General features: G+C 39.6%; 2 protein-coding genes across 3 annotated transcripts in view; one reads left to right on the top strand and one right to left on the bottom strand.

Moving 5' to 3' along the window:
• The window catches only part of LOC120055958 (ankyrin repeat domain-containing protein 13C-like), a 36,459-nt gene extending 19,729 nt beyond the window's left edge, over positions 1-16,730 (bottom strand). The window contains exons 1-5 of one of the 2 annotated variants that reach the window (XM_039004034.1): positions 15,088-16,730; positions 14,825-14,866; positions 13,809-13,913; positions 2,471-2,556; positions 841-886 (exon numbers count right to left, since the gene is read on the bottom strand). In XM_039004034.1, coding sequence (XP_038859962.1) covers positions 841-886; positions 2,471-2,556; positions 13,809-13,913; positions 14,825-14,866; positions 15,088-15,490 — 682 coding nt within the window. In that variant the 5' untranslated portion in view covers positions 15,491-16,730. The remainder of the gene's footprint in view (positions 1-840; positions 887-2,470; positions 2,557-13,808; positions 13,914-14,824; positions 14,867-15,087) is intronic. The other variant, XM_039004035.1, reaches the window with a different exon arrangement.
• Positions 16,159-17,367, top strand: LOC120055960 (zinc finger protein 830-like). Its single transcript, XM_039004036.1, has one exon. The coding sequence runs from the start codon at positions 16,230-16,232 to the stop codon at positions 17,289-17,291; it is 1,062 nt and encodes a 353-aa protein (XP_038859964.1). The 5' UTR covers positions 16,159-16,229; the 3' UTR covers positions 17,292-17,367.
• The last annotated feature ends 677 nt before the right edge of the window (positions 17,368-18,044 follow it).

The raw sequence follows: 18,044 nt of genomic DNA, 5'->3' as shown, positions 1-18,044 counted from the left end.
TTTGCCGTAAAGCTTTTTTGAAATCTGACACAGCGGTTGCATTAAGAACAAGTTTATCTTTAATTCTATGTGAAACATGTATCTTTCATCAAAGTTTATGATGAGTATTTCTGTTATTTGATGCAATTTCTCCGGATGTTTTGGAGGCATTTCTGTTTTCTGGTGTTTGGATGTAAATATGAACAAAACATACATGTATTGTGTAACATAAAGTCCTATGAGTGTCATCTGATGAAGATCATCAAAGGTTAGTGATTAATTTTATCTATATTTCTGCTTTTTGTGACTCCTATCTTTGGCTGGAAAAATGGCTGTGTTTTTCTGTGATTTGGCGGTGATCTAACATAATCGTTTGTGGTGCTTTCGCTGTAAAGCCTTTTTGAAATCGGACACTGTGGTGGGATTAACAACAAGATTACCTTTGAAATGGTATAAGATACTTGTATGTTTGAGGAATTTTAATTATTTGAGGAATTTTAATAATCTCTGTTGTTTTGAATTTGGCGCCCTGCAATTTCACTGGCTGTTGGCGAGGTGGGACGCTAACATCCCGAACGATCCCAGAGAGGTTAACAAATCCCTGAGCCGAAAGAGCACCACAGATCCTCTAAGCAATTAACACACCACACTCCATGCCAAGATAGAATGGTAACAGAACAGACCATTTAAAAAAACTTTTTTTAATTTTTTAAAAATACAGGCTAATTAGATTGGAGAATGAAACTACCTGGCGAAGGTGTCCTGCACTAAGAATAACAATAAATAGAGAGTGTGTGAAAAGAAATGTTGGCTCGGTGCAGCTTGTTTTAATGTATTGCATATCATGTAGCGGCGACTCACCCCAACTTTGAAAGTCCCAGTGAAGCTCAAAGTAGAAGTCACCAAGCTATGAAGATTTTAAAAAACGTTGTACATTATTATATTGTCATGCAAGCCACACACTATCAAACAAAATTCACAAATAAGTTCCTTTATAGCTGTAAATTGATAAAAACATTTTAAAAAGGGGGAAAATGTATTTTGGTGCTGTTATTATGGACAGATGCTGAAATTGGAGAGAAAGGTTAAAGAAAGGTATGGACAGATAGTGGTAGTGAACTGATACTACTACTAGCTATGGAACAAACAAACTGAAATTACTGACACCCTTGATAAAGATGACCAATTATGAATTCATAAAATAAATAATAGAGATATTTTGTATGCAAAAAATATACAGTGGGGAGAACAAGTATTTGATACACTGCCGATTTTGCAGGTTTTCCTACTTACAAAGCATGTAGAGGTTGGTAGGTGATCAAATACTTATGTCATGCAATAAAATGCAAATTAATTACTTAAAAATCATACAATGTGATTTTCTGGATTTTTGTTTTAGATTCCGTCTCTCACAGTTGAAGTGTACATATGATAAAAATGACAGACCTCTACATGCTTTGTAAGTAGGAAAACCTGCAAAAATCGGCAGTGTATCAAATACTTGTTCTCCCCACTGTATATATATATATTATTTTATCCTAATAAAATTGCTGAGGGAAAGAGATTATGTTTAACAAGTAATATTTGTTTTACCTCAAAAAGGTAGGGGTCAAAATGATTGACACCCCTAAAGATTCTTATAAATAAATTTGCCAAAAGTAAAGTATTTGGTCCCATATTCCAAGCACACAATGACTTCATGGATTCATTTGCAGTTTGTTTTGGTTGTGTATAAGATTATTTGGTCCCCAACAGAAATTAATGGTAAATAATGCAGTGTCATTTTGGAGCCACCTTAATTGTAAATAAGAATAGAATATGTTTCTAAACAATTCTACATTAATGTGGATGCTACCATGTTTACAGATAATAATGAATGAATAATGAATAATGATGAGTGAGAAAGTTAGAGGGTCAAAGATCATACCCCCAAGACATGCTAACCTCTCACCATTACCAATAACAGGGGAGATTAGCATGTCTTGGCAGTATGATCTTTGACAAAACTAACAGCAAATGCATCCAACATGTTTGTAGAGTCACAAGCTTGATGTAGTCACTGCATGCTAGGAATATGGGACCAAATACTCAACCAAATACTAATACTAAACTTTATTTGTAAGAATCTTTGGGGTGTCAATCATTTTGACCCCTACCTTTTTGAGAAAAAAAGTATGACTTGTTAAACAAAATCTTTCTCTAAGCAATTGTATTAGTATAAAATAATACAATTTCCCAATTGTTTGGAGCATACAATATAGCTAGGTATTTTTATTATTTATCTTATACAGTCGTTATTGCTCATCTTTATCAAGGGGGTCAATAATTTCAGACCCGACTGTCAAATACTTTTGGAAATATTCAATTTATTCCACTGTACTGGCAAAAATAAATTAAGCGCAGCTCAAGTACTTTGACAAAGGATCTGTGCACGCCATAAATTATGGCGGATGCTGTAGTAGGCTAGCCCAGTTGGCTGTCAAAGCATCACCTCCTTCAGCGCTCTCAGCAGCTTGGGCCTCTTGTCCGCCACACTCTCTCTGGACTGCTGCTTCAGCTTCCGCAGTATGGCTGTGACTGACGATGGGAGAAGAAGGAGATCACAACAAAGCCATAGCAAGGCACTGCTATACAACTCCATACAAGACATAGCCAATATTTTCCATAGCCTAGATATTCTATACGTGCAAGTTTCTACCTTGAGACACACACACAGCAGAAGCGATTACAAGGGCAGATGATCTTGCAAAAAGCAACTTTCAAAAGCGTTACACAACACTAAACCTAAAAGTGAAAGAAGATGAGCTTTGTAAACCAACGCTTCAACGACAGTGAGAGTTGTGAGCCAGAGAAGAAAAAGGAGATACCCAGCCAGTCAATGACAGAGTGATAAATCATTCAACCAAGTGATATACTCTAACAGTATTCCAATGGGTTTTTGCCTGATACTACTCCGACTTTAAGACCAAAGTTATCCTATTTACACTTTGTAGTCAATTTTGACAATAGAATATATGTTTGACTCATATCGATGCCACATAGGCTGTTTTCTAAATGAAAAGTTATTTTTTAGGGGCAGTTGCTCAAACACTGATGCAGCCAGCAATCCGGACTGTGGCTCTGTGGTGCAGCAGAGTACAAAGGGGAGGCTGCCTATGACATGAGTCACCTTACACACTGCGCAGTTAAATACATGCTGAACCTCAGTGATACAACACCCCTAATGAGTTTCTGGATGGATTTCAAAAAGTGTGTGCTTTCTTGCAAAGAATTATAATTGGGGTGATATCTCTATCTTCTATCCAGTAACCTTGATCAGTGTGTTGGAAAACTGAGCAGGTCGAGCATAACACGTCAACTCTGTTGCCCATAGATAGACTAGCTACAAATGTAAAAAATAAATAAATAACAATAAAATGTGACGCTTGCATTCAATTGCATTCAACCCTGTTGCACACAACAAGCTTCCATTCCTCCTGTCACAAGGGGACAGATCGCTGCTTTAAGATGAAATCGTCAACCCTGTTACTTTATTTGGCACTTAGATACTTACTATAGTCAAGTTTTATGTAACCTCTTGAGATGGGAAAACATGTTTTTATTAAGTTGAACATGTGCTCTTTAAGACAGAATGTTAGAATTATGGGAGAACATTTTTTTCCACCAAGTTAAACCAAAAGGCACTCCTTTCGTGGAATGACCCATCACTCTCTTTCTGCAGCTGTCTCTTACACTGAACAAATCGCAACAATTTCAATGATATTACTAAGTTACAGTCCATATAAGGAAATAAATGAATTGAAATACATTTATTAGGCCCTAATCTATGGATTTCACATGACTGGGCAGCAGCGCAGCCATGGGTGGGCCTGGGAGAGCTTAGGCCTAGCCACTGGGGAGCCAGGCCCAGCCAATAAAAAATATATAAACAATTCCCACAAAAGGGCTTTATTACAGACAGAAATACTTCTCAGTTTCATCAGCTGTCCAGGTGGCTGGTCTCAGATGATCCCGCAAGTGAAGAAGCTTGGTGTGGAGGTCCTGGGCTGGCGTGTTTACACGTGGTCTGCGGTTGGAAATACTGCCATAGTCTCTAAAAACGACATTGGAGGCATCTTATAGTGGAGAAATATATATTCAAATTATCTGGCAACAGCTCTGGTGGACATTCCTGCAGTCAGCATGCCAATTGCACGATCCCTTAAAAGTTGAGACATCTGTGGCATTGTGTGACAAGACTGCACATTATTGTCCCCAGCACTTGTGTAAAGATCACACAGGTGCACTTGTGTAAAGATCGCACAGTTTAATCAGCTTCTTGATATGTCACACCTGTCAGGTGGATGGATTATCTTGGCAAAGGAGAAATTCTCACTAACAGGGACGTAAACAAAACTGTGCACAAATTGAGAGAAATAATATTTTTGTGCTTATGGGAAATGCCTGGGATCTGAAACATGAAACACGGGACCTACACTTTTCATGTTGCGTTTATATTTTTGTACAGTATAATAATAAGCCTTAGTATACTTTTTTTGTTGTTGCTATTTCTTATTGTTGTTGCATTGTCGAGAAGGAGCCTGCAAGTAAGCATTTCGTTGGACGATGTATCCTATGCGTATCCCGTACATACAGTGCCTTTGGAAAGTATTCAGACCCCTTGACTTTTTCCACATTTTGTTACGTTACAGCCTTATTCTAAAATTAATTAACAATATAAAAAAATCAACACACAACTCCATAATGACAAAGTGAAAACAAGTTTTTAGAAATGTTTGTAAATGTGTTAAAAATAAAACAGAAATTCCTTCTTTACATAAGTATTCAGACCCTTTGCTATGAGACTCGAAATTGGGCTCAGGTGCATCCTGTGTCCATTGATCATGTGGTAAATTCAACTGATTGGACATGATTTGGAAAAGCACAAACCTGTCTATATAAAAGGTCCCACAGTTGACAGTGCATGTCAGAGCAAAAGCCAAGCCATGAGGTCGAAGGAATTGTCCATAGAGCTCTGAGACAGGATTGTGTCGAGGCAGAGATGTGGGGAAGGGTAGCAAAAAATGTCTGCAGCATTTAAGGTCCCCAAGAACACAGTGGCCTCCATCATTCTTAAATGGAAGAAGTTTGGAACCACCAAGACTCTTGCTAGAGCTGGCCGCCCGGCAAAACTGAACAATCGGGGGATATGGGCCTTGGTCAACCAAGGCCTTTATAGTAGAGTGGCCAGACGGAAGCCACTCCTCAGTAAAAGGCACATGACAGCCCGCTTGGAGTTTGCCAAAAGGCACCTAAAGACTCTCAGACCATGAGAAACAAGATTCTCTGGTCTGATGAAACCAAGATTGAACTCTTTGGCCTGAAAGCCAAGTGTCACAACTGAAGGAAACCTGGCACCATTCCTACGGTGAAGCATGGTGGTGGCAGCATCTTGCTGTGGGGATGTTTTTCAGCGGCAGGGACTGGGAGACTAGTCAGGATCGAGGCAAAGATGAACGGAGCAAAGTACAGAGAGAAAACCTGCTCCAGAGCGCTCAAGACCTCAGACTGGGGATATGGTTCACTTTCCAACAGTACAATGACCCTTAGCACACAGCCAAGACAACGCAGGAGTGGCTTTGGGACAAGTCTCCGAATGTCCTTGAGTGGCCCAGCCAGAGCCCGGACTTGAACCTGATCTAACATCTCTGGAGAAACTTGAAAATATCTTTGCAGCAACACTCCCCATCCAACCTGACAGAGCTTGAGAGGATCTGCAGAGAAGAATGGGAGAAACGTGTGCCAAGCTTGTAGTGTCATACCCAAGAAGACTCAAGGTTGTAATCGCTGCCAAACATTCTTCAACAAACTACTGAGTAAAGGGTCTGAATACGAATGTGATATTTCCGTTTTTATTTTTTTAAATAAATTAGCTAAAATGTCTAAAACCTGTTTTTGCTTTGTCATTTTTGGGTATTGTGTGAGGGAAAAAAACGATTTAATCAGTTTTAGAATAATGTGGGAAAAGTCAAGGGGTCTGAATACTTTCCGAAGGCACTGTACGACTAATAAATCTTTAAACTTTTAAATTTTACCACTAGTAGTACTGCCACAGTCACTGGCCAGAGTTTGGCTGCCATTGCGTGTCCTTGGTGTACTGTGTGGATGGAGCCAAGCTGCTGTCTCCTCCCTGCCCACTGGGATCTGACCTTCCCATGCCTGACCTCTGTCCCCAGTCTGCCAAAGCATCCCTACTGCAGGACTGGAGACGCATACTAATACATGTTGGGGTGACAGGGTCATAGCTCTAACCCGGGCAACATATAACAGGAAATTTAATTGAAGGGAAATAAAGATTTGTAATACATTTTGATATATAAATATATATATATATATATATATGTTTTGCCTAACCTTTAAAATTACTTGCATGGAATTTTTTATAAACTAGCCTAATTATAATAGTATTTTATATTATGCAGTTAGATTTTTTTTTTGCTAACAAGGCAATAAACAGAAAAAAACTGAGCGAGCTAGTGAAGCCCATTCAATCTTCTACGATACTCTCACCATTTAAAAAACAGACACTTCACTTAACTAGCATTCCTAACAAATCCACATAATCAACACAAATAAAATGTACCCTATATTAAGACCTCTAGTTTACAGTGCTGTGTTAAATGGGCATCAAAGTGAACAGACAGAGAGCCAGCCAGCTGTAGAGCTGCTCAGTGCTCCTTCAGTCCACACTAAGCCCTGGGCCAGGCTGGGTTCCAGGACGTCTGGATGCAGACAGAGCGTGCAGAGAAAATCCCCGGCATGGCTTTGGCTGGCTAGCTGGGCCAGCCTACAACCCAACCCCTCAATAGCACCAGAGAGCAATCGGTCAGTCTACAGCCTAACAGGACCCGGTTTCTCGATAGTGATGGAATTTAGGCTTATATGTGTTTTAATGACGCATCATAAAGATAACAGCCGAAGATGTCAAATCCATTTCCCTAAACACCATGCAGTGTACCTGTTACAAAGTGAAACGTAACTGTGTGGTGGGAAAAGTACCCAATTGAGTAAAAGAGTAAAGATGCCTTAATTGAAAATAACTAACTTAAAAGTGAAAGTCTACCGGGAAAATACTACTTGAGTAAGTCTAAAAGTATTTGGTTTTAAATATACTTAAAACTTCTTTGTGATCGGTGTCCCTTCCACGGGACGGTTGAGTTAACGTAGGCTAATGCGAGCATGAGGTTGTAAGTAACATGAAAATTTCCCAGGACATAGACATATCTGATATTGTCAGAAAGCTTAAATTCTTGTTAATCTAACTGCACTGTCCAATTTATAGTAGCTATTACAGTGAAATAATACCATGCTATTGTTTGAGGAGAGTGCACAATTTTGAACATGAAAAGTTATTAATAAACAAATTAGGCACATTTGGGCAGTCTTGATACAAACGTTTGAACAGAAATGCGATGGTTTATTGGATCAGTCTAAAACTGTGCACATACACTGGTGGGGGCCAAAATCTAAATTGCACCTGGGCTGGAATAATACATTATTCAAAGATGGTACAAAAAAATACAAAAGAACGATTGGTTTTTTCTTTGTATTATCTTTTACCAGATCTATTGTGTTATATTCTCCTACATTCCTTTCACATTTCCATGAACTTCAAAGTGTTTCCTTTCAAATGGTACCAAGAATATGCATATCCTTGCTTCAGGGCCTGAGCAACAGGCAGTTAGATTTGGGTATGATATTATAGGCGAAATTTGAAAAAAAGGGTCTAATCCTTAAGCGGATTTATGTATCAAAAGTATAAATCATTTCAAATTGCTTATTTTAAGCAAATCAAACAGCACAGTTTCATTGTTTATTTATTCATTCACTGATAGCCAGATCAGAGGCAGTAGGGATGACCAGGGATGTTCTCTTCATAAGTGCATGAATTGGAACATTTTCCTGTGCTGCTAAACATTAAAAAATGTAACAATACTTTTGGGTGTCAGGGAAAATATATTCAGTAAAGTACTTTATTTTCTTCAGCAATGTAGGGAAGTAAAAGTAGTCAAAAATATAAATAGTAAAGTACAGATACCCCCCAAAACTACTTAAGTAGTACTTTTAAGTATTTCTACTTAAGTACTTTACACCACAGGTCGTTACACGATATGCCCCGTGCTGAAAACTATTCCAGAATATATAGGATAAAAAGCATACTGTAGCTCTATAATATATTCAAAGTTTAAAAATAAATAATATACATACGCAAACAGCACCAGTCAAAAGTTTGGATACACCTACTCATTCAAGGGGTTTACTTTTACTCTTTTCGACATTGTAGAATAATAGCAAAGACATCAAAACTATGAAATAACACATGGAATGTGTTATCATGCAGTATCCAAAAAAGTGTGAAACATATCAAAATATATTGTTTATTTGAGATTCTTCAGTAGGCACCCTTTGCATTCTCTCAACCAGCTTCTTGAGGTAATCACCTGAAATGCATTTCAATTAACATTGTGTGCCTTGTTAAAAGTTCAATTGTGGAATTTATTTCTTTCTTAATGCGTTTGAGCAAATCAGTTGTGTTGTGACAAGGTAGGGGTGGTATACAGAAGATAGCCCTATTTGGTAAAAGACCAAGTTCATATTATGGCAAGAACAGATCAAATAAGCAAGGAAGCGACAGTCCATCATTACTTTAAGACATGAAGGTCAGTCAATAAGGAACATTTAAAATAACTTAAAGATTATTCAAGTGCAGTTGCTAAAACCATCAAGCGCTATAATGAAACTGACTCTCATGAGGACCACCACAGGAAAGGAAGAGCCAGAATTACCTCTGCTGCAGAGGATAAGTTCATTAGAGTTACCAGCCTCAGAAATTGCAGCCCAAATAAATGCTTCAGAGTTCAAGTAACAGACACCAACATCAACTGTTCAGAGGAGACTGCGTGAAATCAGGCCATGATCAAATTGCTGCAAAGAAATCACTACTACAGGACACCAATAAGAAGAGACTTGCTTGGGCTAAGAAACATGAAATTAGACCGGTGGAAATCTGTCCTTTGGTCTGATGAGTCCAAATTTGAGATTTTTGGTTCCAACCGCCTTGTCTTTGTGAGACGCAGAGTAGGTGACCGGATGATCTCCACATGTGTGGTTCCCACCGTGAAGCATGGAGGTGGTGTGATTGGGTGGGGGTGCTTTTCTGGTGACACTTAACCAGCATGGCTACCACAGCATTCTGCAGTGATACACCATCCAATCTGGTTTGTGCTTAGTGGGACTATCATTTGTTTTTCAACAGGACAATGAGCCAAAACACACCTCCAGGCTGTGTAAGAACTATTTGTCCAAGAAGGAGAGTGGTGGAGTGCTACATCAGATGACCCGATCTCAACCCAACTGAGATGGTTTGTGATGAGTTGGACCGCAGAGTGAAGAAAAAGCAGACAACAAGTGCTCAGCATATGTGGGAACTCCGTCAAGACTTTTGGGAAAGCATTCCAGGTGAAGCTGGTTGACAGAATGCCAAGAGTGTGCAAAGCTGTCATCAAGGCTAAGGTTGGCTACTTTGAAGAATTTCAATTAAGAAATATATTTGTTTAACACTTTTTTGGTTACTACATGATTCCATATGTGTTATTTTATAGTTTGTGTCTTCACTATTATTCTACAATGTAAAAAAATAAAGAAAACCCCTTGAATGAGTAGGTGTGTCTAAACTTTTGACTGGTACTGTATATTTTTTACACAAAGTTTTCCCATCAAAAGAAAAAAGGTTCTGTAGCCTATTACGTATTTAAGTGTTTGTATAATTAGGTTTGCCATGTGTTATGTATTTTAGTGTTTTTTGTAGTGCTATGTTGTATGCAATGCTGGATAATGTACATTCTGCATTTCTTCATTTTGTGTCAACTGTGAGAAAGAATTACTAAAGTCTCTCGTTGCCACCTTCGCTATATCAACGTGACCTAAAAATAGGATATAATGACAATGGTTTTCGTAATTGCTCAACAAATCATTAATTGTAGCCTATGGCAGGTAGGAATTGAGATTAAAGAATGCCAACAGATATTCTACAATTAAATAAACATTAAGTAGCCTAGGCTACAAGTTAAGCGACATTTCCATTCACCTAATATGTTGACCTTTAGGTTATTGGTTAGACTAAAGTAATAGTAGCATATAGGCCTAATAGATACAAATATTGAAGTGGCTCAGATGTAGTCTAATGGCTTAATACTAGGTAGGTCTATCGATTGCACATATATGAAAGTGATGTCAATATATAGCCTAATTTCTGTCAAATTTGTAAAAATTATCCTTACTTCACTTTTGCAAACATTTTAGGCTATTTACATGAGGGAACCTGAGTGTAAATATCAAGACTCCATTCAAATACAGGATAAACTCAAATCTATATAAAGAACTCAGGGATGGAACACCACTGTTCAATTATATCTATATGCAACAAAAATATAAACGCAACATGTAAAGTGTTGGTCCCATGTTTCATGAGCACAAGCTTATTTCTCTCAAATGTTGTGCACAAATTTGTTAACATCTCTGTTATTGAGCATTTCTCCTATGCCAAAATAATACATCCACCTGGCAGGTGTGGCATATCAAGAAGCTGATTAAACAGCATGATCATTAGACAGGTGCACCTTGTGCTGGGGACAATAGAAGGCCACTCTAAAATGTGCAGTTTTGTCACACAATGCAATGCCACAGAACTCTCAAGTTGAGGGAGTGTGCAATTGGCATGATGACTGCAGGAATGTCACCAGAGCTGTTGCCAGTGAATTGAATGTTAATGTCTCTACCATAAGTCGCCTCCAACATCGTTTTAGAGAATTTGGCAGTACGTCCAACCAACCTCACAACCACAGACAACGTGTAACCACACCAGCCCAGGACTTCACATCAGCCACCCAGACAGCTGATGAAACTGTGGGTTTGCGCAACAGAAAAACTTCTGCACAAGCTGTCAGAAACCGTCTCAGGGAAGCTCACCTGCGTACTCGTCATTCTCACCAGGGTCTTGACCTGACTGCAGCTCGGCGTCGTAACCGACTTCAGAGGGAAAATGCTCACCTTTGATGGCCACTGGCACACTGGAGAAGTGTGATCTTCACAGATGATTTCCGGTTTTAACTGTACCAGGCAGATGGCAGACAGCGTGTATGGCGTCGTGTGGGCGAGCGGTTTGCTGATGTCAACATTGTGAACAGACTGCCCCATGGTGGTGGTGTGGTTATGGTATGGGCAGGCATAAGCTACAGACAACGAACACAATTGCATTTTATTGATGGCAATTTGAATGCACAGAGATAACGTAACGACATCCTGAGTCACATTCATCCGCCAAACATCACTCCATGTTTCAGCATGATAATGCACAGCCCAATGTCGCAAGGATCTGTACACTATTCCTGGAAGCTGGAAATGTCCCAGTTTTTCCATGGCCTGCAAACTCACCAGACATGTCACACATTGAACATGTTTGGTATACTCTAGATCACATATGTCAGAGTCAAGGCCCGCGGGCCACATCCGGCCCGCGAGAAGGTTTTTTACGGCCCCTGGGATGATCTTGATTTATTATTAGAACCGGCCCGCAGACCGCAGCAAGCCGGCAGCCCGCAGATCTTTTACACGCACCAATACTACATTTCCCACAATGCAACGGTGACGCACCGAGCAGTAGGCTGCTTCATTTCAATATTTATTGGCACAGCAGTCGTCAGCATCACAGTAAAATTAACTTTCAGATACCCATCAAAAATGGCAAAACGGAAGGTGGACACTGAGAACCGGGGGTTTCAAACAAGGTGGGAGTCGGAGTATATGTTCACGGAGGTAGCTGGAAAACCTGTGTGTCTTCTGTGTGGAGAAAGTGTGGCGGTACTGAAAGAGTATAATCTGAGACGACATTATGAAACGAAACACGCGGACAAAAACAAGAATATGGACATGGAACAAAGGCTACAAAAGGCTAGATTTTTGCACTTTATTTTATTGTATTTCAATCCAATTATATTTTAAAAATATTTCAGTTGAGTGGATGATAGAAAATTGCTATTATTGTTTTTTTCTTTGAAGTAAATTTAGCCCACTTTTGCTAAAATAGAAAATATAGGCTACTGATGGTGCCTTGAATACCGGTTTCTTTCATTTAATGTTCATGTTATGGGGATTTTTATATAAAGGAAATTTGTCTTTTGTGTCTGTTGAAAATTAAAGATTACTGACAGAGCCATAAGAAAATATTGCTTTATTTATCTGATCATATTGGAATATATTTGTTAGGTTTTCAGTAGGTTCAATTAGGTTCACTAGACTATATGCGTCATTTAAAAATTTTTCAATGAACATTCGAACAGTCCGGCCCTCGGCTTGTAGCTAAATTTTTTATTTGGCCCTCCGTCCATTTGACTTTGACACCCCTGCTCTAGATCGACGTGTACGACAGCATGTTCCAGTTCCCACCAATATCCACGATTTCGCAAAGACATTAAAGAGAAGTAGGACAATATTCCACAATCAACAGCCTGATCAACGAACCTACTTTTTTTAAAAGGCATCTGTGACCAACAGATTCATATCTGTATTCCCATTCATGTGAAATCCATAGATTAGGGCCTAATGAATTTATTTCAAATTACTGATTTCCTAATATGAAATGTAACTCAGTAAAATATAAAAAATTGTTGCATGTTTTGTTTGGCAATATATCCTCCAAACACCAGCTCTGAGGCATTATCCCTTTTATACAATGGGTTAGCAACATATTCAAATAATGATTGACATATTTTAATTAAAAACGTTATTTTAATTAAATGTATTCATAGTATTTCATCCTTCAACAAGATATAGTCCCGACACAAATCTAGGGTTGCTAGAGTCGTTGAGTCTTTTTGTTCTGCATCTATGGACGCGACCCAGTCGTTCGTTCTAAATGTTCCATTGCCATACTGTCTGGCAACGTTCTTATCCCTTACTTGCTAGCTAGCCAACTACTGCGAACTTAGTCACGTCAAAAAGTGCAGCCAGAATAACAGCAAAGTAGCTGCATTTGCATAAACTTTTTTCTAGTGATATTTATTTGGATACATCCATAACAATAAGCTGATGAGGCGCGATTTCGCCTGGCATAGAAAATGTGCTCAATCGTAAGGACAATGTTGTTCAGAGGAGCTAGCCAACAACACAGCTACAGTTAGACAATCACTTTAAACTGAAGCTGGAAAGATTAGCAGCGTTTTGTTTTAACTTCTTTCAATTTACATTTTTTTGTATATATCCATAAAAATGATGCCAGTGGAATCATGATTTCGACTGGCTGAGAAACGCTGCCTGTCTGTCTCGTCCTGACTCACGACACATTCATTACTATGGGACAGCAGGAGATTGAATTTGAATATTGAAACAATGTTGCAAATGTCGGAGAGACAGAGAACAAGGTTTATTCAAATCTCCACTGTTGAAAACTAAATGTTAGTCTAAAAGAAACATGAAATAATGTCTAGATGCTTTTTATAGTGGAGATCAAGTTTATAAGTTGCTTGGCTGGGCTGATGAGACAGTGGATTACGAAGTCAGATGGAACAGAGTAAATAGGCATTTTAATGTCATAGAGTTAGCCGGTGGCACCTTCTGGAATAAAACCGTCTGGAATGCGGTTTTAACCATTCAGGATTAGACCCTTCCGTTGTATAATACCGTATAAAACCATAGCTTGTCTCTCCCCAACAAGAGGAATCCTAGCTTGCCGGTCCCGGTATAAAAAAGGTTGAGGAACACTGCTTTGGATAAAAAATACCCTAGATCCTTACTCATCTGTCGGTCTCCATAGCTGATGGCCTCTGCCAGGGGGCTCCAGCCCTGGGCATTCTTCACCTTCACAGGGGCATTATGGGCCAGGAGCAGGAGGGCACACTCTGCAGCACAAAAAAAACCCACAAACATTACAATTGATCAAACATATCATCAAGCTACTTTTAGATTAATTGTTTTTGTTTTCAAATCTAAGCCAATCACCCGTCTCCATGGTCTTTATACTTGGACGTTGAATACTCATTTCTGTAGTTAATGACGATAACAGTATATTGCGTCAAGTAACAAGACGTCGACTGACCCGAAGGGCGTTCGATATGGGACCAGCCACTACTATGAGACTACTAGACTATGTAACACACTGCAGTCCGCAGAGGTCAGACAGGATGATCTCAGTACAGCAGGACAGACAGGGAATTTATCCCAGAAGAAAGCCACATGGCCAATTTACTAGAGGAGAGCTGGAGAACATGTTGATTATGTTATGTGAATGGCAAAAAACATTGCTGGTAGGATGACTTGGGAGACATGCCAGATGTGGGGCATAATGCCCTGCAACATGGCACATTTTCTGTGTCATTTCCTGGCCTTAGGCTTATGGTGCTTTCAAGCTAACTGGGAACTCAGAAAAAAATAGGTCAAATCATGATGTCAGTGATCTTCAGGTCGGACCTCTAAAAAGATGCCAGAGTTTCCGACATGAAATTCCAAGTTGGATGACCGTTCAAATAAATTTTTCAGTCGGAGCTTGTTTTTTTTCTAGTTCCTAGTTGTCTTGAACACATTTAAGTTGTAGATTTCAGAGTTACCAGTTGTTTTGAATGTGGCATTAGGCCAGAGATGAGAGTATGAGCCAAAAAATCCTGTCAAACTCTGGTGTCATGTAAATGTTTAGAGGAAAGTAGTACAAGTCAGTCTTTTGTTGTTTGCATGTCTCGGTCCTGTTCAAATAGGTGTATGTATCTGTTATTCTCCATATCAGATATTCTTGATTACCAGAAGTCAAAGCCCTTACCTTTGTGACCCATCATCACAGCTACGTGAAGAGGTGTGTTTCCTAGAAAGAGAGAGAATGACCAGTTATGAGATTATTGATGTCACAGCTAGTGCAGGTGCACAGGGACAATGTTTGTTTAACTCAACACACGTTAGTAAGCAAGTACTGACTATGTTGGTCAAAAAAGTGTAAACTAAAATGTAATGGATGCAAAACTAGAAGTGATAACCTATGCGGTTTCCTATTCTATGTACTAAGTTCGGGTTACCATGCACACTCACCATGCACATCTTTCTGGGAGATGTTCTGGGTCCGAATGAGTGAGGACAAGCGACGCACATCTCCTCTGAACACACATTCATGAACAGGGAATTCCAAATTCAAGTCCTCATTACCATTGGTCAGAATGATTGGATTCTTGTTATAGTCATCGATGATAGTACAAACTGATTGATTGGCATTGGTTGCATTAATATTCGATAGCTGCTGCTGCAGTGCCATAGGTTTCACCGTCTTGTTATGGTTCTTGTTTGATTTGTACGTGATGGTGGTACCGTTGGGGGTTGGAGAGGTTATTGTTCCATTTGTAGATTCATCAAATGTTTCCATTAACGTTATAGCTCCATCCTTACTAGGCTTGTTGTTATGGTCTTTCCGCAATGTGCGAATCTTTTCCCCGGTCATGATTTAACGTTACTAGCTAGCAAGGAGACTAGCTACTTCAGATGAATATTGTATTATGTTGACTATGGTTGTCAATGACAGCTGCAATAGCTACCGTAATAGCTAGCTATTTGCCTAACCTAGCTAGCTAGATTGCAGTTTTTCAACCATATAATGGATGTGGGTGTTACAACAGAAACAACACACATGTAAAAACAAAACAACTGGAAAATATACTCTCAAGATTGTTAACACACGATTAAGATTGAAAATACCAAATTATTCGGCTACATCCTTGATAAAAGTCGTTTCAAAATGTCCCAATTGCATCTTGCAGTGCGGTAGTTTGCTTGCTAACGTTTGCTCGCAAGATTAGAAACCTTCCGATTGAAAAGCGTTCTTAATACCTCAGTGGTGAAAAGACCATCTGCCATCTTCCGCTTAGTATCTCGCGAGAATAAAAAGCATCAAAACCACATTCCTTAGGTATCGCGATAATTAGTTGAACAGAATCTTTTATTTTTAGAAACACCAAATAAATATTTCACACACACAAAATATATTGTAGTAAACTCATGATGATATATATACAATGTAAAAGTACCAGCATAAGGTATAATTTACAGAATTTGTTCTCAAACTTGATTCTGGCAATTTTTTCGACGCCTACTAGGGGTCTTGAATTAACATACGTCATCTACACGCGCCATATTTTTGTTGTTTGCCAAGCTTCCAGAAATTTTGTTTTGAAACGCAAATAATGCCTCCAAAGAATAAGCAGAAGAAAGTGATTCATCAAGATGAACTGCGTCGGTTAATGAGAGAGAAACAAAAGCAAACGATAGATAAGAAGCGTGTCGAATCCCCTTATGCCAAGTACAACAGTCTCGACCATCTTAGCTGCGTACTCTGCAACGAGCGGGTAAAGAATGAAATATTGTGGCAGACTCACGTTCTTGGAAAACAGCATAAGGAGAAAGTTGCCGAGCTCAAGGGGTCTAAACAAAGTTCAACAGGTCAAGGACCCCAGCCCCCGCTGAAAAGGAAAGCATTGGATTCTGAAGACACGAATGGGAAAAAGTCTAAACCAGTGGCAGGTAACGAGCAGGCATCTACGTCGTCAGGGCTGCCTGATGTTTTCTTTGCGAAACCTGCCCCGCCGGGGCCGAAGAAACTAACTGGAATTTTGAAAAAAACATCTGCTGGACTGAGTCTTCTGGTCGGAGTCTATAATGAAGACGATGACGAAGAGGAGGCTGGTGACTCTTCTGACCGGGGGGCAGCCTCCAGCTCGGGTGTGGAGAAGGGGACGCATGCCCCAGGACTCCCAGCTGATTTCTTTGACAACAGCACCATTCCAGCTGTCCCAGCTGCCTCTCATTCCGGGTCTATCCTCAAACCAGATGAAACTGAGAAGAGTGTGGAGAAGAAGGAAAATACACCTGAAGCACTACCAGAAGGCTTCTTTGACGACCCAGTGAGAGATGCCAAAGTCCGCAATGTTGACGCTCCAAAAGATCAAATGGATAAGGAGTGGGAAGAGTTCCAAAAGGAAATGCGGCAGGTGAACACTAAATCAGAGGCCATTGTAGCCGAGGATGACGAGGAGGGACGTTTTGAGCGTCAGATTGATGAAATCGATGAGCAAATCGAATGTTACCGTCGGGTTGAGGTATTGAGAGATAAGCAAGATGTGGTGAAGAAGGTTGCGAAGGAGAAAACCGAAGACCAGGAAGACTCCAGGGGAAGCGATGAAGAGGATGAAGAAGAGCTGCTCCACTTGCTGTCAAGAGACTGGAGGGCTAAAGGGGCCCTTGCTTAAAATTCCTGGGTCCTTTTGACCCTAATAGGGTCAATGTTTCTCCAGATTGTAAATAAAATTGCAAAGTTGCAAAGGAGCCAGCTTCTTTCCTCTGTCAATGACAAACCTTTGTTGAGGATATTGAATGTCTTGTACAGTTATGTCTACAGTACCAGTCAAACGTTTGGACACACATATTCATTCAAGGGTTTTTCTTTATTTTTAATATTTTCTACATTGTAGAATAATAGTGAAGACATCAAAACTATGAAATAACACATGGAATTATGTAGTAACCAAAAAAGTGTTAAACAAGTCAAAATACATTTTATATTTGAGATTCTTCAAAGTAGCCATCCTTTCCTTGTTGACAGCTTTGCACACTCTTGGCATTCTCTCAACCAGCTTCATTAGGAATACTTTTCCAACAGTCTTGAAGGAGTTCCCACATATTCTGAGCACTTGTTGGCTGCTTTTCCTTCACTCTGCGGTCCAACTTATTGGGTTGAGGTCGGGTGATTGTGGAGGCCAGGTCATCTGATGCAGCACTCCATCACTCTCCTTGTATATTTGAGATTCAAAGTAGCCACCCTTTGCCTTGATGACTGTCAGCGTTGCACACTCTTGGCACTCTCTCAACCAGCTTCATGAGGTAATCAGCTGGAATGCATTTCAATTAACAGCTGTGCCTTGTTAAAAGTTCATTTGTAGAACTTCTTTCTTTAATGTGTTTGAGACAATCAGTTGTGTTGTGACAAGGCAGGGGTGGTATAC

Source organism: Salvelinus namaycush, chromosome 11 (assembly GCF_016432855.1).
Source record: "Salvelinus namaycush isolate Seneca chromosome 11, SaNama_1.0, whole genome shotgun sequence".
NCBI lineage: Eukaryota > Metazoa > Chordata > Actinopteri > Salmoniformes > Salmonidae > Salvelinus > Salvelinus namaycush.
Note: the sequence above shows the minus strand (reverse complement) of the source record. Positions and strands in the feature narration are given on the sequence as shown.

What these genes read in the sequence shown, in the direction of transcription:
- LOC120055960 (XM_039004036.1), top strand. Translation starts at nt 16,230, where the DNA reads ATGCCTCCAAAGAATAAGCAGAAGAAAGTGATTCATCAAGATGAACTG.